The sequence below is a fragment of the Chroicocephalus ridibundus genome, chromosome 3 (assembly GCF_963924245.1).
Source record: "Chroicocephalus ridibundus chromosome 3, bChrRid1.1, whole genome shotgun sequence".
Lineage (NCBI taxonomy): Eukaryota > Metazoa > Chordata > Aves > Charadriiformes > Laridae > Chroicocephalus > Chroicocephalus ridibundus.
Window position 1 is genome coordinate 315,240 of NC_086286.1, and position 23,426 is coordinate 338,665.

The 23,426-nt window shown below is 47.2% G+C and overlaps 2 protein-coding genes and 1 long non-coding RNA gene across 11 annotated transcripts; 1 reads left to right on the top strand and 2 right to left on the bottom strand.

Annotated features, from left to right (window-relative positions):
- Window positions 1-291: 291 nt before the first annotated feature.
- On the bottom strand, window positions 292-6,448 carry LOC134513938 (uncharacterized). Of its 3 annotated transcripts, none has more exons than XR_010070553.1 (5): window positions 6,310-6,448; window positions 4,608-5,650; window positions 3,852-3,983; window positions 2,601-2,690; window positions 292-711 (listed from the first exon to the last, which is right to left on the bottom strand). It is a non-coding gene; the product is annotated as an uncharacterized LOC134513938 (long non-coding RNA). The 3 variants fall into 3 exon arrangements; XR_010070555.1 differs by having other exon boundaries at window positions 292-1,794; XR_010070554.1 differs by having other exon boundaries at window positions 2,601-2,693.
- Window positions 6,449-9,153: 2,705 nt separating this feature from the next.
- Window positions 9,154-11,215, top strand: RPS27A (ribosomal protein S27a). The gene is made up of 5 exons (XM_063331146.1): window positions 9,154-9,363; window positions 9,680-9,734; window positions 9,882-9,967; window positions 10,587-10,718; window positions 11,033-11,215. Exons 1-5 carry the CDS (start codon window positions 9,316-9,318, stop codon window positions 11,180-11,182), a joined length of 471 nt encoding a protein of 156 aa, XP_063187216.1. The 5' UTR covers window positions 9,154-9,315; the 3' UTR covers window positions 11,183-11,215.
- A 560-nt stretch (window positions 11,216-11,775) lies between these two features.
- On the bottom strand, window positions 11,776-23,228 carry MTIF2 (mitochondrial translational initiation factor 2). 7 transcript variants are annotated; one of them, XM_063331139.1, is made up of 15 exons: window positions 23,085-23,154; window positions 22,445-22,835; window positions 21,776-22,007; window positions 21,162-21,267; window positions 19,721-19,892; window positions 19,120-19,280; window positions 18,520-18,696; window positions 17,853-17,992; window positions 16,486-16,610; window positions 15,495-15,699; window positions 14,398-14,650; window positions 13,683-13,823; window positions 12,716-12,880; window positions 12,376-12,516; window positions 11,776-12,034 (listed from the first exon to the last, which is right to left on the bottom strand). In XM_063331139.1, exons 2-15 carry the CDS (start codon window positions 22,450-22,452, stop codon window positions 11,865-11,867), a joined length of 2,196 nt encoding a protein of 731 aa, XP_063187209.1. In that variant the 5' UTR covers window positions 22,453-22,835; window positions 23,085-23,154; the 3' UTR covers window positions 11,776-11,864. The 7 variants fall into 7 exon arrangements, with proteins under 7 accessions (XP_063187209.1, XP_063187211.1, XP_063187212.1 ...); XM_063331141.1 differs by lacking the exons at window positions 22,445-22,835; window positions 23,085-23,154 and adding an exon at window positions 23,206-23,228; XM_063331142.1 differs by lacking the exon at window positions 22,445-22,835 and having other exon boundaries at window positions 23,085-23,152.
- Between the last annotated feature and the right edge of the window lie 198 nt (window positions 23,229-23,426).

Genomic DNA, 23,426 nt, shown 5'->3' on the forward strand with positions numbered 1-23,426 from the left:
CCGATCGCGCTCCAGGCGGCGGGGAGCTCGCCGGAGTCCCGGCGGTCCTGGTTCGCCCTCCGGCCGCCGGTTTGTGGCGACACGCGCCGGACTGGCCTCCGCGAAGCCGCGCACGCGCCGCTCCCCCCCCCCCCCCCCGCAGGTCCCGCCTTCAGCCGCCGGGCGGGAGCGCCCCCTCCCCTATTTTACACATTTATCTTCTTATAAATACATTTTTAAAGTATTTTTATGTTCAGGGATCTTTTATATGACGCAGAAACACAGAACCATGGAATCCTTAGAGACAGAGATTTTTATTGTGAACTTATTTTACATACATAAATTAGTATTGTTTCTCAATACACGTATTTCTCGTACATAAATGAGAATCGTTCTCTAGTTCAATGCCTCACGCCCGTAGTTACAGGTTTTCACATTTTTTAATGCATCCCAAGAATTTTCCAACGTTTTGGGACTGAGACCCTCACATAACCCCCCCCCATCCCCTGCTCACCTGCTCCTCCGCCGCATCGTCACTGCCCCGGTGACATGGGGGTGCCCCCAATGACGTCATCACCCCCAGACACACACAGACACCCTTCTATTCCCCCCCAAAAAAGGAACACAACGCCCAGACCCAGGGCTGGCCCCTTCCCCTCAGGGGGTCTCCGCCACCGGCTGCAAACCTGGGCTGGGGCGTCTCTGGAGCAGCGCGCGATGCCAACGAGGCACCTGGAAAACAGAAATCCCCCGTTAGAGTTCAGCGTGCTGGGAAAGTCGCGCAGAAGAGAACAGAGGCATTCCCTCAGGCCAAGGGACAGGACAGGAGCTACAGGAGGATTCTGGGGAAACGCCTCAGCTCCAAACACAGCACAGCCTGCAAAAGCCAGCGCCAGCCCAGCTCCTGACGTCAGGATTAAGGCTAACCGATGCCATTTGGAACACGTTCTTAGTGTGACGGCAAACCCTCTGGCCCGCGCTGAAAAACGCCTGGCCCCTTCCTCCCAGCGCGGCCGCCCGGAGATCCGTCACCCTGCGTGCGGGGCGGCAGGACCGGGCTGGGCCGTAACCAGAATCCACGCTGACGGAGCCACCGCCGCAGCTACGGCCCTGGTGCTGTGACCTGAAATAAAAGCCCTTGAAACCGAAGGTAGTTCAGAGAGGAGACAGTGCTTTATTAGACATCGGGTGCTAGGGGGAAAAACCACAGTCTAGCACACCTTACCAGGCATATTCACCCACTATTTATACACAAAATATTCTCATAATTCCACCTACCTAATCCATAACTCCACCTAGGCTTGCCTATTCATCAGGATGACCGAATAGGCTTTTTGCACACGTGTATCAAATTTTGCTGTGGCGGCAAAACACTTCTGCACAAGCGTGAGCTTCCCCGTGGTCGTTTGGGTAAGGAGGCCCTTCCTCACATTATCCTTTTAAGGTGTTGAGTCATCTCAGGACGCTAAATGTTTGCTGTAAGTTTGCCAACTTCTTGAAGATAATAAGGATGTTCTTTGAAGCAGCCCTAACTCCATCCTAATTGGTATAAGAGTACATACTTGACATATAGAAGAACCTTGAAGTGATTAACTACTTCTGGTTGTCTCCTCACTATCACTATCTGTAACATCAGCTCAGTGACTATTTTTACACAGTAATAAAGTCGGTAATTAGCTATTTTCTCACACAATAAGGGTTAGTAAGAAACAACTATTTCAGAAACAAAGCAGAGGCCTGCCTTTGGTAACGGCACTGCTGCTGCCGGTCACCTCATTCACAGGGTCGATGCAGCCGAGACGGAGGGGTCAAACCCTGAAGAGCCAAGGGAGCAATAAAGAACAAAGCCTGGTCATTCGCTCCGTGCTGAAAAGGTGTGCCTACATTTACATACGCTCATTACAAATACTCTAATAAAAGTATTTGACTTTCTTGTGGCACTAGTTCAACTTGCACGGCTGTGAACTGATACCATTAAACTACCCCTCTCCAAAACACACGGTTATCATTTGACCGCAGGTTTTTTTGGGTGTTACACAAGGAGGAGGGACGTCTGGCCAGCGGCACTGCTCGACAGGGATGCTACCGGGCTGCCAGGGAAACGCGCCGCTGAAAGCCAGACAGAAATAGAAGCACCCCAGAGCACTCTGTCATAATAGCGGGGGAAACCCGGTAACATTCAGTCACCTCTTTTTAAACCTTTAGAACCGACACCTAACCGCTTCACTCCGCCCCATAAATTGTATGCTATAGCTATCGGGCAGTTGCGCTTTAAACAATGCGAGTCAGTGGGTAAATTATACGACATCACCTTTTTTTGTTTTTTAAGTTTAATTTTGCATAGAAAAATCAGCAACATAAAACCCCCAAATGGTTTTACTTTTGAGGGTCGTGGGGGAAATCAAATCCCCGGTGCCACAATCCATCAGGCTACCAAAAAGCACCATCAGATGGGCAAATGCTTTTGGCCGCATGACATGCTCCGGAACAGACCTTATGTTATTTTTAGTGTTTTCTTAAAATATTTCATTCAAAAGCTATAGAAGTAGAGCTGACAAAGCCTTCCTGTTAACTTCAAAGGCCACGCTTAAGAAAAAAGCGGACACACATCGCAGACATACCTCATACTCGCAGAGCACTCCGGATCCTTTCCGTCTGTCCTGCACTGTCACGGCACAACACCACATGGAGAAACGCTGGCAGTTGACATTCTGCTGAGAGAGAGGGGAGGAAAAAAAAAAAAAAAAAAGCTTTGAGCACAAAGCTGGGTAGGAATGTAAAGCTTCCTTCTTTTGCGAAGGTTTGCAAAGACTACAGCCGAGTGGAGGAAAAAGTATTCGGCACCATCTCTGGCACAGCTGTTGATACGGGTTACTAGACCTTTGCATTTTTTTGACAACCCTGACTTTTTTGACTCACTGGCAGATTTAGTTGCACTAGAGCCACTTTCCCAGGTATCCTGGGGCTGTTAAGTCGCTTTCCTGGCAACTTCATCCTCAAAAACACCTTATTTCACTCTCCCAGGGCTGGGACAAAAACATCAAACCTCCAGCGACTGCTCCCACACCAAAGGTGCCAGGAGGCAAAGCCGTGGCTTGTCCTCGCTGTCCCTTGGCAGCGCTTTCATCGCCCCAAAAACCTTGGGGCTCCACGCTTTCCTGGGCAATTCACACACACACACCCCCTCCACAAAAAGATTTTTTTTTTTCTCCCCGCACAGGGAATAATTTTTCCTTTCTGTCCGCTCTCAGGCAACTCCCCGGGCTGCCAGAAAAAACACGCCACTGAAAGCCAGACAGAAATGCAGAACTTCAGGGGATAACAAATACCTAACTGCTTCAGTACGCCTTATAAAACATACGCCACAGCTATTCGGCGGCAGCAGCAGTTTAAACAACACAAGTCAGTTCTAAGTTACACAACTCTAGCTTTTTTTTTTTTAAAGTTTCATTTAGCATAGAAAAATCAGCAAGATAAGAGATCCCCCCGAAATGGCTTTACTCTCAAGGGTGGGGGGGAAAATCAAATCCCCAGTGCCGCAATCCGTCAGGCTACCAAAAAGCGCCGGCAGATGGGCAAATGCTTTTGGCTGTACTGAACACGCAGAGAAACAGGGTTTTATGAGCTCTCAACTGTAACAACCGAGAACACAAACGCCGGCAAAGAAGTGCAAAGAGAGCGCAAGGTCTCGGTGCTCGTGACTCCTGCTGCCCAGCGCTTCATCTCCGAGGACCCGCTCTGACGGGAACTTCATAAAAAGGCAACTGCTTTGAGCGAGAAACGTTTCCGTTTCCAAAAATCTCTTTCCAACCGACGTCAAAATGACGCACTGTAGGTTATGGACAAAGGACATGGTGGAAGCAACAACTCACCAAAGCTACATCAGGACTCGCTGTCACTAGTTACGATGCTGCTGGCGCTTCGTGGGAACACCTGGAAAACGTGCAGAAGCGAGACGCCGCTTTGTCCCAGTTCGTCCACGTCTCTCCTTTGACCTCGATCGCCTTTAGGACAGATGCCAGTATCTCAGTAAGGTTTCTCGACTCCCGCTATAAGATATCCTAAAGACTTATTGATGAAAAAGCATAAAGCTTTTATCGTGAACACAGAGTCTGCTTCTCCCGAACATCTGAACTCTTACGAACAGTTTCTTCCCCCTTTTAGTACACAGTTTTTTTCACGGCATCACTTAACAGTACACACACAGAAAGAGAAGACTGTGCTTTCAGGAAGAGAAAATAAACGCAGGAAAGCAAGCCTTGCATGGGTGTAACATGCTCCAGAACGGATCTTATACTTTTTTTAGTGTTTTCTTAAACTATTTCGTACAAAAACCGTAGAAGGAGAGCCGACAAAGCCTTCACATTAACTTCAAAGTCCACACTACAAGGACCTTATGGTCCTTCCCGGTATCGCCAGCAAGCACTTTTACACAGGCGAGTCACTTCATAGCTCGTCTAAAATTATCCAAACGAAAGCTGCAGCCACGAAAGAGGAGTGACAAAGGAAAGGAGAGGTCAGGCAGCAAGAGAGCTCGGCAGGCTGCCACCTGAGGTCAACAGTGCACTCTGTTTTTAAAAGCACACGCACCCCCACCCCAGAAAACAGACAGACAAAAACCCCAGGACCTTGTGTCTTTTCTGGCTGCCGGAGCTCTTCCCTGTCTCAGCGTGTCATCTCGTCAGAGCACCAAGCGCAGGCGATCTCCATCCCGAGGACATTTGCACGTGACGAAAACATGTTCAGAAATAGCCCGGATCTCTAAGAGCGGTGTCATTTTTCTGTTTCAAAAAATCATAACTCAGTTTTAGTCACTGGCACGGTCAGGAGGAAACTAATGAACTTTTAAACGTAGCCTCTTCCTGGGGACACAAAAAAACATGTTAGAGACTGAAAAAAAAAAAAAAAAATCAAGGATGATTCAGAGCTCCCACCCATGAGGAAGCTGTGGGGACATTAGCAAAAGGGAAGACCGACAGCAGCAACATCCAGTGAAGTTTGGCTTTCATTCTGACCGCGTACTTAAGAGACCCTCCGAGTCTACACCTCAGTCCTAGGAAGGACCAGTCCTCTTCTGGAACGACAAACTTTTTTTTGCTTAAAAGTCATAGACTGAAGGCTCCAAGGAACAACGTGGACTGAGCCACAGAAAAACACACCCTCCACAATCAAGCAATAATAATAATAAAAAAGAATAAAAATCAAGCAACGCATCGGCTTCCGTCACGTTTCAGTTGGTACGTTTCTACTGGCACCTTGGTGCTCAAACATGAACTAGACTGACACCACAGACTAGCCCAAATTGAGTTACGCGTAGGCAAAGAAAAGGCTATTTCCCACTTTCCCCTGGAACCAGTAGGAACACACAGAAGTGAAACACTTGACCCTAATGAAGGTAGCAGGCGGCTCTTAATTTATCCTAGCTGAAAGTTCAGCCTTTGACCCCAAAGGAAACCATTCCTAACTACCAAAGGACCTGCTCAGGCAGGAGGCACGCTCTGTTCACTGCATCTCCTCGTCAGCTTCTCTGTGGCTTTGACGAGGAGTACCTGCAGCGCCCCTGAACTCACAGGCGTGTCTCCCCACTCCCCCAGACCCAGGGGTGCCGTGACCTGAGCCGCGAGCGGAACCAGCCGCGCAGGATTCTCTCGCCGTGCCGCAGAAGGTGACCCTGGGAAAAGAGGAGGCGAGAAATGAGCCTGTTTGTCACACCCAGCCAAGGGGGACGAGCCCGGGGACCCCCAGCCCACCTCCTCCCCTCAGGAGTGGGACCAGGACGGACCCTCCGCGCAGAGAGGGGGGGGCCTGGCGGGGATTTCATCTCCAGCCCCCTTCCTGAGCCCAAGGCCACACGACCCCCTCTCTTCCTCAGCCCCAAAACCAGCCGCATGAGCCCCTTTGCCAGCCGGAGACCCGCTCCCTGTCGGGCCCCAAACCAGCCCCCCCCCCCCCCCCGCTTCCTCGCCCCTCTGCAGCCCCGCTGGGCGACGCGGAGGGAGCGCAGCCACCCCACAGCCCGACACCCCCAGGACCCACGGGCACTTTGTGGGGAGCACTGGGGAACTGCGGGGGGCGGCACCAGCGCGCCGCTTTCCCACCGCCGTTACGGGCTTTGTTCCTCCGGCATCGCCGGCACCGCACCCCAAACCCCCCAGCCCGAAGGGACCCCGCGGGGAGCCGGGCCCAGCTACCCGCCTCCGACCCGACAACGCCCCCCGCTCAGGCCCCCCGCTCGCCCAGCCCCGCGCAGGGCCCTCCCATCCGCCCCCCCATCACCCCTCATGGCCGCCGCGTGGCAGCCTTAGGGGCCCCCCGCCGACCCCCGCTCACCTTCACGCGGTCCAGCCGCCTCACCGGCGTGCTCGCGGGGGCCCCGCGGGCCCGGCCCGACCGAGCGTCCGCCCGCCCGGACCACGCGGCTCCAGTTTCGAGACGGCCGCCATCTTCCCCCGGCCCCCTCCGCTTCCGGAGCGCCCATGCCCCGCCCGCCCGCCCATGACGCGCGCCATTGGCCGCCTCCCGCCCGGCCCCGCCCCCGTCTTGGGCGGCGTCGCTCCATTGGCCCGTCACCGCCGTCAATCCCCTCCGCGCCCCACCCCAGGCGAGGCGATCCGACCAATAGGAGGGCAAGGGGGTGTGGCCAGACAGCCAGAGGCGTGGCTAAAGCTGCCGGGGCGCGGTCGGTAAGGGAGGGGTGGCAGGGCGCATGCGCGGTTCCCCGCCTGCAAGACCAGCCTCCGGCCGCCGGGCGGCAGCACCCCCGCCGTTACCCCGCTCTCAGCGATCATCAGGGCGATGAGCGGTAACCGCCCTCAGCCCGCTTCAGTCCGGCCGGGGACCGGAACCCCCTACCGGGCTCCCATCCCTCTGCCCCGTCCGCGCTCGCAGCCCACGCGGCGACGGCCAGCGCTTCCGCACCAAAAAGCTGCGGACCAGGGGTTTTCCCCCCAGAACGAGCCCCAGGGACGCCGCATCGCTCCCCGCGGGGCACAAGGGCCGGGGCGTGACAGCGGCGAGTCCGCCGGGAACCAGGGAGGGAGGCGGGAGGGCACCTTATCCACAACATAAAAATCGGTGACTTTTGCTTTCCTGCATGAAAACGTGTGGGGTTTTTTTCTCCTTTCCAGCTGCACAAGTCCAGGTGGATTTAGCTTTCCCGGGAGACCCAAATTGGGATATTTTCCCCCCAAAATTAGGGGGGTGGGTCCCCCAGCACAGACCCAGAATCAGAGGGTTCGGGGTATTTCTGTGCCGTGGCGGCAGCTGCCGCTTGCTGTGCGCAGCCCCGCGGGGGGGGGAAAGTCCCTGCTTTGGGAGAACCGGCCCCAAATCGGGATGGGAAAAGCAGAAGGGGGAAGGGGCAGCTTTAGAAAGCGCTTTGACGGCTTCAAGAGAGACTAGAGGGGAGGGCGAGTTTCTAAATCCTTTCTGCAAACAGCGTTTCTTTGCATTTTAGAAACCTCCTATGGCATAGACATTTACACTGCTGTATCTATTTACGCATACTCATACACACACTTAGAGAATACATATTATCTATTTAGATTTCTATAGAATATCTGGTACAAGTTAGAACTATTTAGACTTATATATTAACACTTATTATATAGAATGTCTAATTAGACTAGCTATCTGTTTAGACGTATATTTCGACACTTGAATAGCACTTTACAAATAAATCTCAGGCTTTTATTTTGAGCTCCGTTTATATAGAGAAATGAATTTTATTTTTCAATATACATAAAAATGAGAGATTTTTCTCTGTTTCGACGGCTCATGCCCATATTTACAGGTTTTATTATTTTTTGGTCCCCCCACAGGAATTTTCAGACATTTTGGGGCTGTGACCCACCTCTTTTGGGGGGAACCCCACGTAACCCCCACATCCCCCACTCACCTGCTCCTCCGCTGCATCATCGCTGCCCCGGTGACACTGGAGTCCCCCAAACGCCGTCAGCCCCAGCACTGCACGGCCGTAGCAACCATTTCCATGTAACAGAAGGCATTTTCTCTAGAGGGTCATTCAATGTCCTTAGCACTTACAGGTGTGGAAAAGCAAAGGAGCAGGGGCTGTTCTTTTTGATGTCTTAAAATACCCGTCCACCTCAGGATTTAAATGTAGACCCTGTAACCCTTGTTCTTATCCATCTGGAAAACTAAGAATCTTTATTTATTCTTGGCATCTCCCATTTCAGTCAGCACTTGAAAAGGGCAGACACAACCAGGCCGGCACGAGTCCTTCAGGAGCTTCAGCAACAACCTTTCGGCCAGACTGAAGAGCCGTTGACGCTAATACAGGGCACAGGGGATAGACTTCCTGGGTCTTTTTAGTTATGTAGACTTTCTCCTGTTTTAGGACAGCTTTAAAACGATTTATCACTTCAGAACTGCCACAAAGTTAAGAAAACTGGTTATCGAGGAGGAACCCTACTCTAGCTCCTGGCAGTGCAGATTCATCGCAGTGGCTTCTGTCTGACTGCAGCGTACACAGGGGCACAAAAACCAGCTGAAAATACACCAGCTCTCGGTGTCTGTAACTACACCAAGAGCTCACAGTCGGCCTGCTTATACCCTCTTCCCCGGAAGACAAAGCAGCAGCAAACCAGTCATCAATTACTGTTCGTTGGTCATTTACTTCAAATATATGTTACCTTGTCCCACGCGTATGTAACGTATATACTGTCAGACTCTTCAGAAGGCCCTCGTTCAGCACCACCCACGTTCTCGTCCCCGTCGACAGAGATGTTCGCAGGCTCTCCGTAAATCGCCTGTCCCGCTCAAACAGGCCGGGGGGGAGCACCGCCAGCCTCCCGCTCCCGCCCGACGGTTCGGCGCAGCGGCTGGCGCCTTTTCTACGCAGAGGCTAAACCTCCCTCCCCCTTCCTCCCACAAACCTCAAAGCCTACGAGAGATGGACGAGCCAGAGCGCTGCCAGCCGACACCCCTCTGTTCAGACAGGCCGGGACGAAGCCGCCGTCGCGGCGCGCTCCCTCAGCCCACAGGCCCCGAGGCCCTCCCCCCCCCGCGCTGCGCTCTGGGAGCCGCCGCGCTGCACTCTGGGAGCCGCCGCGCCCCCTTCCGCCCGCGGCGGGACTACAGCTCCCAGCATGCCCCAGTGCGGCGGCGGCGGCGGGGCGCGCTGGGAGACGTAGTCCGGCCGCGCCGCCCGCCCCTCCTCCGGCGCGGGTGAAACCCCGTGCGGGCGGGCGCCGCGGTCTTTCGGGCCGCCGCCATTGCGCCAGCAGCAGGTCGGGGTGAGCCCTCGCTCCGCGGCCGCACGCCGGGCTCTGGCCGCCGCATTCCCCCCGCCTCTCCCCCGCCGGTGCCGGCTTCGCCATGCAGATCTTCGTCAAGACCCTCACGGGGAAAACCATCACCCTCGAGGTGAGCCGCCGCCGACCCCTCGTGGCGCCGGGGAGGTGGGAGCGCTGCCCGCCCAGCCGGCGAAGGGCCGGGCCGCGCCCGCCCTCCTCGGGCCGTCCGTGCGGTCCTGAGGTGCGGCTGCCGCCGGGCCGGGGCCTTCTGGAGCACCGAGGCGTCCGGATGCGCGGGGAAAGGCGCCGCCGCCGCCCGGGCCCGGGGCCCCGCAAGGCCCGCGCGGCGCGGTGGTGTGCCTGCAGCTCCTCGCGCTGCTGCCGCTTTTCTGGGCTAATCACGAGGCGAAGCGCCTTTTGATTCCCGTTGTTTTGTTTCATATTAGGTTGAGCCTTCGGATACTATCGAAAATGTAAAAGCTAAGATCCAGGATAAGGAAGGTAAGTTCAGGATGCGTTTATTGTTCTCTTCTCCCTGTGACTGATGTGTGTTTTATGCAGATGCCACTGTCTGCAGCAGCCTCTTGGTTTATTATAGAATGTCATAGACCCCACTCCTCATTTAATCTCGGTTTGTGTCACCATTAGGTATTCCTCCTGATCAGCAGCGACTCATTTTTGCTGGCAAGCAGCTAGAAGATGGACGCACGCTGTCTGACTACAATATTCAAAAAGTGAGTAGGAAAAGCTGAACGGGGTGTTGCGCTACCCAATGGCTGGCACAGACCTTTGCTGCTGAGCCTAAGAAACGCATCAAATAGATTCAACAAGATCGGTTGATTTGGGTTGGGCAGAACTCCTGACTGATGCCAGGACTACAACAGATCGTCGCTGCAGCCCAATCTATAATTACAGACAGAAAAAAACATGTCTAACAGCTTCCATTTCCAGTGCTTCCCTTCTGCCAGCCCTGGCCCTCTGTGCTGAGCTGCTTTAGGGGGCCAATGTGAAAATATCCTGCTTGCTTCTGCCAGATTAACCTGACAGCGAGGCCAGCAACAAATACCTGTCTGTTTGTCTTAGTTACATTGTGAAACTATTCTGCAATTGCAGCTGTAACTGAGGAATACAGTCACAACGGATTTTATAGCAACTGAACCTTTTGTGGTTTGGGATGCAGCAGCCCACTGCTTTCTGGAGCCTGTTCATTTGCAGGCTTAATAGCAAAAAATCCATTTAGAGCTTTGCTCGTTACCTGGAGCTTGCTACCTACTTTCGGTAAATAAAAGAAAAACTGTGCAACTCTTGTCTTGAGAAAGCATTTTGAGTCCATTTCATGTGCTTTGCAAATAGGAATCAACTCTCCACCTTGTGCTGAGACTTCGTGGTGGTGCCAAGAAGAGAAAGAAGAAGTCTTACACCACTCCCAAGAAGAACAAGCATAAGAGAAAGAAGGTTAAGCTTGCAGTGCTTAAGTACTATAAGGTATGTAGAAGTAACTCTAGGCAAAACTTGGTGAGAACTTAGCTCTCACCAGGAAGGACACGAAGCCTGTTAACTACTCTGCATGTATACTCTGCACATAGCCTGGCGTATTTAAAGTCCTTCTATTTGCAAGTATCCCACCTGTTAGAAGAGAACTGACTGTTGCGATTGGGCACTTCCAGACTTTGCTTCAAGAAGTTTGATGTAGTAACTGTAATGGAAACCACTTTGCCAAATAAAAATACTCAAAATTATCATCGCTGCTAAAAGGTGGTGAGCATACATATGAGATGTTGCTTCTTTGCTCTTCCCAGGTGGATGAGAACGGCAAGATCAGTCGTCTGCGCCGGGAGTGCCCCTCTGAGGAGTGTGGAGCTGGAGTCTTCATGGCTAGTCACTTCGACAGACACTATTGTGGCAAGTGCTGTCTGACATACTGCTTCAATAAACCAGAAGACAAGTAAATGTACTAGACAATAAAAATCTGAAGTTCTGTACGGTTTAAGGATTTATTTCTGCTTCCTATGGCACTGTATTTCCTCTTTGCTGATAAGTGAGAAAAATCTGTGAAACTTTGGATGCTGACTGCCAACTAGGATGAAAAGAAGCAGCTGCTTCTTTTGAAGAGTGGCTTTGGTTAAGTCTCCTTTCAAGGAGATAATGGGTAGCAATGGCAGAGGAAAAACACCCCAACATTCTAGATAACCTTAGAAGGGGTCTCTTTAAGTGTGAGAGGAGTATGCAATACCGGTCTGCTCTGGAAAAATAGGAGATGAAGAGGTCCAAAGTCATGTCTACCAGTGGGTCAATGGTGGAGAAAAGGGTAGTAAGAGTCCTGCTAACAAAATGCAGGCTAAATACTGAAAAATTTTATAGTGGCACGGGGGGAGAAAGATGTCTCAGCTAGTTTGTAAAAAATACATATACCGTGAAGGTTTTACACCCTCCAAGTGCTTGCAATTAATTGTTGTAGTTTATCCAATGAGGTAAGCTGGTTGCTCAACAAGATCTAAAAGCAGAACAAGGTTATATAAACATCAGATACACAGAAGCCATGTGAATCTCTGAAAATTCATTTAATGTTAAAAGTTGGAGGCCAGCCAGGAACAATACATGTCCTTTAGTGTTCACGTATTCAAGTGTATTTTAAAATCCTGGATCCCAAGAAGTTGTCTGTTGAACCTCTTTTTCTTCATAACAGATAATTTCATCTCCAATATTGAATTCTATATACTTGTCTAAACTCAATCCACAATCCATACCCGTTTTTATTACCGGGACATCATCTTTGTGATGCTTCAGTGATGACAAAGATCCTACAAAGGGAAAGCGTGCCCAAGAAAGAGCGCCCATTAATATCACAGCATAGAAGGGGTTTGGTTTGAGCTTTTTACAGAATTAATGTTTCGGCTTGGAGCTACAAAACGAAAGCAAGAAAACTGAGAGATTGTGAGCACTTGCAGCTAAGGACAGTCAGACATCAGTCCTTTTCAGCAACAGTACAGGTGCATTTTGCAGCTTTTCTCTAGTTGTAGCAACTCCCTCTTAAGCACCACATGGGATTGCCCTGTGACTGGCTGCGTACACTAACTTCACGGGGAAACAGCAGCATCTAATTCCAAATGCAAGTACATGCTTTGTGGAAATTACAACTTACCTTTCCAGATAACATCCCCGTTACGGAGCAACTTAAATTTCATTTTTTTGTCTAGCAGCCCCTTCTGTACTCTGCATCCAGCTACTGGAATTTTGTTTTTTCCCACTGTTACAGAGAAGATGTCAAGAACGGAAGCTTCCCCTAAAAGAAAAACGCAAAGTACACGAGAATAACAAACTGGCAGTAAGTGTGAACAAGCTACACTCTTCCACTTAGCAAGCTTTGAAACAGAAAAGCAGCTACGGATTATCAAGTATTTCATACAATAGGAACACTTCATTGGCAAATAAATTTTAGGCCACATTGCAAAGCAAAAAATTAGCAGTGGATGGCAACTCACCAATTGTATTCTCCACCACGGTCGGGGGCAGTCTGCTGTTTAGCTCATCTTTCAAGTCTTCAATAAGTTTGTAGATGATATTGTGAAGTTTAATTTTTATTCCCTTTTTAGCAGCCAGCTGTTTAATACTGTCATTGGCTTTCACGCTGAATCCAAATACCACACCTGATAAATAAAACAACAGGCAGGTGATGGCTGCGAGAGATCACTCTTTAAACAGTAAGTGAAAGCGTCTGCTGTGTCTATCCCGTGATACTGAACTTGTGGCACGGGTTGTAATTAGCAGCCAGCAATGCAAGAAACAGTGTTTTACTGTCACTTCCCTTTTACGGAGGGACCATTTACTTCTGCAATTGCACATCAACTGCTACTAACCTCATATCAAAGCAAATGGTTGGAAAGAGAAAGCGCCCTGATGACAGGACTGAAGACACCAAGGCAGAAACTAACGCTCACACACAGCTCACCAGAGCTTACGTGCAGGGACAGGGACATCCCATTTTTGTGCTGGAAAAACAGCTTGGCTGTCCAAGTTAGGCTGGAAGTGAACGCTAAATCAGTCTCATCCAGCTGCGGACCATGGCAGGTCCAACAACCCCACACCCTCTCCAGCAGGTGGGAATTGCGGGGCACGAAAGGGGAACAAGTACTGACACAGTCCTTCCAATTTGTTTGTCATCGACTTTTCTAGCTTTGCTGTTTGAGTATCACAAAGCAACCTGAGCCAAGAGTCAAGAGTTTAACAATTCAACTATCGGCAATGGCTTGTCAGAGTCCTCCCTTTTCCGTGAGATTTCTAGCCCTCCCTGCCTGCACTACTGTTTGATGTTAAAGGGACATTTTTAAGATACATATACATTTACCTTATTGACGCTGCTAATTGTTATTTTGAAAAAACTAGAACGAGACCTACTCATTTCAATAAAGAGTTTGCACTAACTGTAAACTGATTTTTAAACACACTCACCGTTAAATGCTTCAGCAAGACTTATATCAGTTTCACTGATATCTCCCATTCCAAAGTGAATAATATCCAATTTACATTCATCGTCGGCATCGTAGCTGTCCAGAATGTTCAGAATAGCTTCGACAGATCCATCCACATCACCTGTGCGTATAAACAGACCTACTGCTGACTTTGCATACGTCAAAGAAACACTGAGGCAGAACCAAGGGAATGACAACTCCACACTATGCCACACGAAGCCTTTTGACATCTCTATCATTCTTACTGTATGTTCAGTAGTATGTTAAAACACATCTAACATGTATCACTAAATGTGAGGTCAAACCGAGTTCCTCCTGTCACACTTTAACAAATACATAATTGCTCTTGTCCTCCATTTTGCTGAAGCAGTGCTGCCGCTCATATAGCTTGTATTTTTTTTTTTAATGTATGGTTTTAGTTTATATATAGAGAGAGGCATTTGTATGGGTTTTACTCAGGAGTTCCTGGGTAAGGGAGGTGGGCTCCTAGATTTTCCTGTTGCTCTGGCCCTGCTGGAAGCACATTCTTCTGACCACTGGATGTTTGCTGAAGCCCCTCCTCGTACTGACAGAAGTTCAATAATCTGCTCAGTTTTAAATCGACCAAACTTCCGGTAACAGGAATTTTGTTACCAGCTTAGAGCTATGCTTCAGACTGAGCATTTGAGAAGCACAAGAACAGAACAGGACAGCACCTTTAACAATTACCGATAGTACATTTTTGTCCATCTCTGTTCTTTCTTTCGGCTTTGAAAACATGAGATGCTTATTGGCCTTGTACAGCACCGCCTTCCTCTGCCTCCAGGTCAGATGGGCCAGCTTCTGTTGCTTCTTCTCGTATTCCATCCTGTGCTCCTTCTGCTTTGCTTCAATAACTTCCACATCCCTTTTCATCCTCTCCTGTTGCTCCACGTAGGTTCTCCAAGCCACAACTTGATGAGCCCTTTGCTGGGCAGGGAGAGACAGAAACATCACCTTTCAAAGCATTGTATCAGAAAACTCCACGTTAACGCAGTTCCATCCTTCATCTTGTCTACAGGCTCATTCATTTTCTTTCACATTTAACAATAGATTTCACTGCAAGCACGGCAGAGAATGAGCACAACAGCTTCCTCGCTGGGCTACAACAACAAGACTCAAGGCTGATTTTTATGGCATCTCTGCACTGCAGAAGAGTAAATTATTGCTCATTCTTTCATGTGGTATTTGTCCAGCTCTCACAACACCTATTTCAAGCTGTATTTTATGCATATTATTTTGTCAGAAACTAGTTCTTTCGCTCTAAAATAAAAACACTGATATCATCAAGTACTAGATTGTTCTCCAGGTAGGATGACAGTGTGGTCATATAAGAGAAAGAGTCTCCTGTGCCTTTAGAAAGGGAATAGGTTAGAAAATATCATCAGAAGCAATAGTGTGAACAAAGCATGGAGGAAAGCAGGATGACCAGGAGAAGCAAAAGCACAAACCAAAGGTGACTCGTCTTTAATTCCAGAGGCAGCCTGCTTTCGGTGTGTGATTGTAAAGCAGGTTAATCTGGATGCATGGAGATGAGGAGAGGCCAGTCCAGCAGGAGAGAGGTGGGGGCAGTGGAGATTAAAGAGGCCATATGAAAATCCTCATCCCTCTTAAAGAACACCTAGCTCGGGTCTCTTCATACCCATGCTCGGCCTTCGTCTGTCATCAGATTATCCAGGTTATTTGGAATGAAAGCTATCACTTGTTTTCTACTCAGCTCCTTCCCAGCCACCTTACTGAGTAGAAGTTTTCCATTAAACAATTCCTTCTGTACCTCAGATTCTACTTCAAGGATTTCATCTCCTGCCGAAGGGACTTCCTTCCAGCCCATGATTTCCACTGGGATGCCTGGAGAGGCTGCATTGACAACTTTGCCATTCTCATCAAACATGAAACGCACTTTTGCCCAGGTCTTCCCTGCAACCAGAACACAGCCTTTTCTCAGAGTTCCTCTTTGGATGATGGCTGTGGTAACTGGCCTAGTGACGAGCAGAGGAAAAAAAATAACAGACAAAATTAAAGTGACACTTCTCCCTGTTTTCACAGTCAGCATAGGTAAGCAAACACAAAACAGAATGTACTTATGATCAGTCACGAACAGAATATTCCTGTGACACATTTTATTAGGGTGCTAATAAAGTTTTGAAGTGACTTGCAAAAAGCCCAAAACCTGTACTGTACTCGTTTCATTTCTGCACATTAGTACAAAACTTGGCATGTGTGAAGTCAGCAACACACTGATTTAACACATTAAGTGACTCCCCCCTCCAAAACAACCCCAAACCCCAACAACCTTCTAGAATTCAGTTCATTTTTAAAGAGGGCAAACACACCTTGTCTACAGAGAACCTGCAAAAGGATTAAAATATTTTACAGAATAAAATGTCATGTCACACACAATTTGCTAAAAACTATATATGTATTATGACTGTCCACTTCATCATTCCTACTTTTTAATGACATTTAAAAAAAAAGTCTGTTTTAGCATTTTAAACTATTCCCTGTGCTCACAGGACTTTATTTCAGTGGTATGAGGAATTTTGCCCTATCAATTTATACTTCTTTTTCTGGCTATCATGCTGTAGAGTAACATTTCAATGCTTCAGTTACAAACACTACAAAGAAACTGTTACAGTTTTATCTAACAACAACAACAACAAAAAAGTTCACTTTAAACATAAATATTGAGGTACAAACCACCTGAACATTATTTCGTGTTGTTACAAATTGCTCCATTAAAGTTGTAAAGGCGGCAGACTACTTACCCTTTCCCTTTGTCTTTGCGAGACTCGATCACGGTCCCCTCTACCAGACCTGTGGGATCCGCCTTCAGTTCTAACATCTCTGCTAAAGCAACCGTCGCTTCTGCTAAAACCATCAGGTTTTCACCCTGTAAAAAACATACATAAAAAAAATATATATATAGAATAAAGGAAGCGCTCAATCAAAGTAAGATCAGAAGTTAAAATCTTAGTGCCAAATTCCCTCATTTAATTCAGAACTTCTAACAACACAACGCAGTCCAACAGCACAGATCCCTTTGCCTTCGAGGCAAGAGGGCGCTAAAGTAATGAACTCCTAAGACTGCTGCACAGCCGGCCCAGAACGCATGGAACGTTAGGAAGGACAGTTTCCTTGTTCCCTATTCATAGCATCGGAATTAAGTATGCAGAAAAAGACCTTGCAATATTCTGCTACAAGTGTATTAGGAATGCAAATTAAAAAAAAAAAAAAAAAAAAAAAAAAAAACCAAACAAAACACCTAAACAGCCAAATTGAAACCCGGTGACATCTACCACCCAGTCAAGACTCCAGGATATCAATGAGACAAAAATGTTGATCTGGTTTTTTGTTGGGTTTTTTTTTCCCCTTTGTTCTAATTGCATTTTATTGTTAGAATAGATACAATGAGCTTGCTGTCAGTCAGCAGATCCGGATCTACGGGAATCAGGGCAACAACAGGTGCTACAGAGGTGAATGGAGAACCCATTTTTATGTATGCCTATTTTAAAGTGTAAGGGTAAAGTGTAAGTAAAGCAAAGCGTTAAGACCTTCAAACTGTCTTAACTTGCATGAAATTTTAGAAAATTACTTGGGGTGCATTTAGAAAGATAGCAATAAGGCTAAGATACTGCTGCATCAGTTCGGACAAAGATGCTTTGGCCACCACAAAACTAAAGTTCAGATTTTAGTTAAGTTTTTAGCAAGGACAAGATGCTAAGTCTTGTCAGATCACTACAAACCTATGTTCCTGTGACTAGCCACATGTTAGGAAAATATTTATTTACCCTTGTTTGAATTTTTCTCTTCATGCGTAGCATTATCACCAACCTTGATTCTTCACTGATTTCATACAATGAGCAAATATATGAGGAAACAGCAATTAGGATGAAACAGACACTAAATTTACAGAAGAAAAATTAGATACTATCGCTCACTGAAGGTCTGAGCTTCAAAATATGACAGGAGCATGTTTCAAATAACTCTGGTGAGAGTCAGCAGCACTTAGCTTATGGTAAGGTGTCGAATACCAGGAGGATAAGCATTTTATTTTCCAGCTACAGCTGGAAAAATGCAGCTGTATGCACATATTAGACACCCACGAACACCATCATTTTTTCCAATGCTTTACCTTGAGTGCAGAAATATTTACAGCTTGAACTTCACCTCCAAACTCTTCACAGACCACATCGTAAGCCAGCAATTCCTTCTTTACTCTTTCAGGATCTGCTTCAGGTTTGTCACATTTATTAATGGCGAGTATAAGAGGAACTACAAAGAGAACAAAAAAAACTCATTACCAACCTAACCACAACTTGCCGCTACTAGCGCAATTCAATACAAGGTTGGAGCAAGTTATGATCACTTAGAACAAACCACCTCACTTGGTGCCTATCAAGCAGACATCGAGATCCGAGCTACCATGAAGGAGCTGGAGGAGTTATCCCAGTAGGGAAGGGGAAAAAAAAACCAGCAATAAACCCCCCACCCACCCCTATGAGTGCTTTTCTGGCAAACCCGCAAGTCCTGCGAAATATTGGTATTTTATTTTTCTTTAGGTACTACTGCAACATTCAGTATATCTTCAAACACCTTCCCAGGGGAGAAGGAACGTGACTACAACAACAACTTCCCAATTTCTGCGGATTCCAGTTTGAGGAGTTTCTTTTGAGAGGTAAATAAACGTTTGCAAAGCTCTCGTTATTTGAATGGCATAGTAACATCCACCTTCTATATTAACTGTGTACTGAGCTTGCCACTCACTTCAAAATGTAATATTAACAAGTTAAACACCATACCTCCTGCATTTTTAGCATGTTGAATGGATTCTATAGTTTGTTGCATCACTCCATCTTCTGCCGCTACAACCAGTACAACGATGTCAGTAACATGGGTACCTCTTGCTCGCATGGCTGAAAAAGCTGCGTGTCCAGGAGTATCGAGAAAAGTTATCTTTTCCCCAGAAGGCAAGTGCACTGTGAACAAGCGTATACGGTATATTTTAAAATCAACATTTCATATAGCTTTATTTTACCTATTATAAATCAAGCATCACTCCTTTAAGAACTTTTTTAATAATAATGACATATTTTAGGCAGACGCATAATGGTTAGCATGGAACTGAAAGGTGCTTTTAACTCCTCAGGAAAGAGTGTCCTGGGATCTTTTATAATCCAAAACAGTCTAAATATAATTTCAACTGCACAGACAATCCACTTCAAAGTTCCATCCACATAGTTACTGACAGTTATCACAAGTTACCATTTCCTGCTTCACTGCTTACATGTAAACTGTTTATATCACAACGTTTTCCCCCAATAAACCGGCAGCAAGTCAGCCCATTATGTAAGACGGAGAGTAAACTGTTTAATAGACATGCACATCCACTTGGGCCATACCCAGAAAAGCACCGATGTGCTGGGTGATGCCTCCTGCTTCCATCGACGCCACCTGAGTTTTTCGTAGACTGTCGAGTAAGGTTGTTTTCCCATGATCGACGTGGCCCAAGATTGTAACCACTGGGGGCCGTGGGGTTAGTACCGCTGGGTCTGCAGGGGGCCTACAATTGAAAACGAAACGTGTTTTGGAAACGCCAAAAATGCATGCCCATTATGGCTAACGAAGAGCCATTTACCAGAACCCACTGATGAACAGGTGAGCCGAGCTTCTCGCCACCGCGATCGCAAATCCTAGCTACACCACACAGCTAGCCCTCTTAGTCTTACTGCCGCATCGGTTAATACAGCAATTCAATGTATCAAAGAAGAATTAGCTTTTCTTCAGAAACAGCACAGAAAAAGCTCACCTAAACCAAACCGGAGTATCAGTTTTATGGCTAAAGAAACCAAAATAGTAAACTTTACCTTTTAAATATTATCAGATTGCAACTATATCAGATATTATCAACATACCATCAGAACAAAGAAAACACAGCATATGAAAAACATTTGCAGAAATGAACAGGATAAGAAGGGCCAAAAAGAACAGTTCACAGCTTACCTTTTCACAGCATCTGTGTTTTCTCTTTCTTTTTCTTCTTTCAGTTTTGCTGATTTATACTTCATTCCTGATTTTTTAACAATTAGCTTGATATGGTCTTCATATAAGATGGAATCTGGTTCTAGGGAATCAAGGTCAATGTCTGTGTATAGCAACGCTTCATAAATATGATCTGAAGAAAAGACAAAGGCATTTAACAATTACATACACAAAAACACATAGGACAAAAAAAAAAAAAAAAAAAAAAACAAAACCCCCATACTTCACACAGTTTAAGACTTTTTCATTAGTAGTTTATATTATGCTGATGTTCATTCACCAAGCATTTTTACTTCAGTTTGATTTATCTAAAAGTTCTTATTACACTACATACTTGCAGAGAAGAACTTGATTCAGAAAGGTTTACCGAAAACGACTGCCTCATTACATGCTACAATCTTATTTTTCACTTGGTTTTTCATAGCCTACTTTCCCACTAACAAAACTACCGAAACTCACCTAAACCAAATAGCTAAGAAGTAATTCGAGGAGGAGGGAAATTTGATAAATCAGTTCATGTGCCACCTTTTTTGGTAGTAGAAATACAGAACATACTGCAGCAGTCAAAAATTGCCACATGTTGACCTAAGTATCATTACAAATCTATCTCAGAAATATACAGCAAGACATGATAGACTTTTCTGTTTCTCTCCTCATTGCCGAGAGAGGTTTGCCAGAAAAAGCACCCAACTACATAAAAAGATATCACAATTATACAGGTATGAAATTATTTCACGTCAATAGTCGAAACATGCTAACAACCCCTAAAAAACACCACTGAAAACTGGTCAAGCTGAGCCACTACACAACCAGGAATGGTTCACGGGATTAAAGGCAACAGCTTGCTCCTGTAACCCAGTTGTTAGGGCAATCGCCTAAAGAGGGGAGTGCTTCCAGACAAGTCCTGCCTGCTCCCTATTAATTAAATTACTGTTTTAATGGAATACCTATTGTTCCTGAATCCAAGACTCCTGCTCCCAGGTGAGTACCTAAGGGTTGGATTATGGGCTGAAGCTCTTTCACGCCTTCTCTCTTTAGCCACACGGGTCCAGCTTCAACAAACCAGGCTGTAACTTTTTTCCTTCCAGAATAATTTAGCAGTTAGGGAACTCAGTCATAAAGAGCAGCCTACTGACGGAGACAGAAGGGAGTCCTGGCTTCTTCTTATTGAAATGTCTGACCGGCAATTCGGATGGCCCAGCTTTTTTTTCTCTTTAGTCTGCCATTGTGTTTACCAACATTTTCTTTGGTATGGGTACAATCTACCTTGCTGAGGGAGGGATTAGCAACCACTAACTAATGCCATCATAGACATCTTTGCCTTTACCACTCAAGAAAGCGGCATGATACGATTTTAACTGTCGTGTTTCATTCAGTCTCAAACAACAGAGCAGGCTCTCACCTATGTCTTTACCCATAGCTCGTGCAAGTTCCTCAACAGTCATCTTCTGCCTTATCTCCACTTCACCTTTTGTCAGTGGTACCTTCTTTTTCTTCTTTTTTATCTCCTACATGGAATTAGGCATGGATATAGGAACACAGAGCTGGCATAAACTCAGAAACAATAAAAACAACATTAAAAATACAATGGTCTCAATCCATATGATGTAAACACATCTTTTTTACTACAACACTAAGGAATTACAATAAATGAATGACTTGGCGCATCATACTGGATATTTAAAATGTATAGCATACTACACAAATCTTTTTTCGCTTCCAATTGTTCTAAACAAGGGGGGGGGGGGAAATCAACAAAATAATTTTCATTTTTGCTTGTGATAATTTCCGCCTGCCTCTGCAAGACTCATGGTGCTGCTGGTATAAGCACTTTAAGTCAGTATTGGAGAGGGAGTCACAATGCAGACATACATAAAGTACATTTTGTCTCACAAATTTATAACTTCTCTGTATTTGTTAATAAAGCTCTTTTTTCGGTAATTAAAATGTTCAAACTGAGCTCTTTTATTTTGAAATTTCACAGAAAACCAGAGATTATTGGATTTCGTTAGTTACCTCCTTTGTAGCTAGATGTCTGTGTTGCAATAAGGCAATACTGATTAATTTGTCTTTTTGCCAGAACTGTGGATACAGAAGAACAGACCACACGGGGTGCACAGATGACTGCACAGGCTTCCATTGTGCTCTGTTAACTTTTCTGTAGGAGAGAGTACACAGCTGCCGGCAGGCACCACGTAACTGGACCAGATTTTCAAACTTCAGTATCAACCCTCGATTCATTTCCTCACTGAAAACACAAAGGACACATTGAAATCAGTCTCAAAGCTGAAAGATACTCTTTCATATGATAATACGGATAGGAACACAAGGCACAAATGTTATTGTTTCAAAACAGGCTTTTTAATGCCGAAGAAGTTGAACTATTTAGTAACTGTTCCACTTTTTCAGTTTCCTCAAGCGCTTCACCTTTCTCCACTGTCCCACTGCAGACACACAAATCTCTACTAACATCGCCACAGCTTACAAATCTTTCACCCATTTCCACTGATCTTTAATCTAAATTTTTAAAGTCCCCATTTCAGATTCTTTGATGCTACCTGGGGAAAAAAAAAAAAAAAAAAAAAAAAAAAAGACGTTTGCACTCCTCGTGCTACACTGATAGAGTTATCCAGGTGCCACCTACCTCTCTAAGCCAGTAAAACACATTTGCAAAATGCCACTTACATGAGCATACACCACCACTAAAAGACTGCAGCACTGTAGTAATACCAGTGTTGACACATGGACCGAGACGTCCTTTGAGGCTAAGTCCCAGCTTAGCAACTAAGCTTTCCAAGACACTTCTGTCAGATCATCTCACATCTTGTTTTAACCATCTTAACTTTGAGTCATTTTGCTAACTCTCCAGTACAAAAGTCTCCTATTCAAACTTTTCTCCATGTTCAGAGCTGCCCATTTTGTCCTTCTGCTCAGCGATGCCATTCTCTCTACCTTCTGTGACCTCTCTCACAGGTGGCTTTGTACGATCTCCCGAGCAGCTCCGAACGACTGAGATGCCATCAATTCCTCTCAGAATGCCCGCGCTCCCTTTAAAAACCCTCCTGTGTCCGGAAACCTGCAGGAAGCGAGCAGATGGCAAACTAACCCACCAAAACCAACTTCTACGACAGAAAACTGTAACGGGGCAGAATCGGTAGAGGCAAGGAAGCCTCAGCAGCTGCCACAGGAGGCTGCACACAGGGAGAGCTGACGTAAGGGCCAGGCGAGGCCGGACAACGCTCATCGTTGTGGCCACTACGGCAAAACAACCCGCGCTCCCCGCCGGGGGCACCAACGCCGCCAGCCGCCTCAGGAACCGCCTCACCTTGCGGCGAGCAGGACTACACCGCATCGCCGCAGGCTGCCAGGCACCAACCACCCGCGGCCCCCACCCGCGCCCGTCCCCGACGCCCCCCGCCCTGACGAGCCCCGCTCCCGCTCCCTGCCTGGCGCCGGCCCGCCCGCGCTCTGCGCAGGCGCGGAGGGGAGGGGGGCACGGCGCAGGCGCAGTGGCGGGCGGTGGCGCGCGCGGGTCCCAACGGTCGTCGGCCGGGGCGGGGGCGGGGCCTCCCCTCACAGGGGGCGGGAGGTGCCCGCACCGGGCGGGGCGGCGGCTTCCGGGCCTTTAAATGTATAGACGCAGTTAAATTTGGTCGTTTTCTGTCTA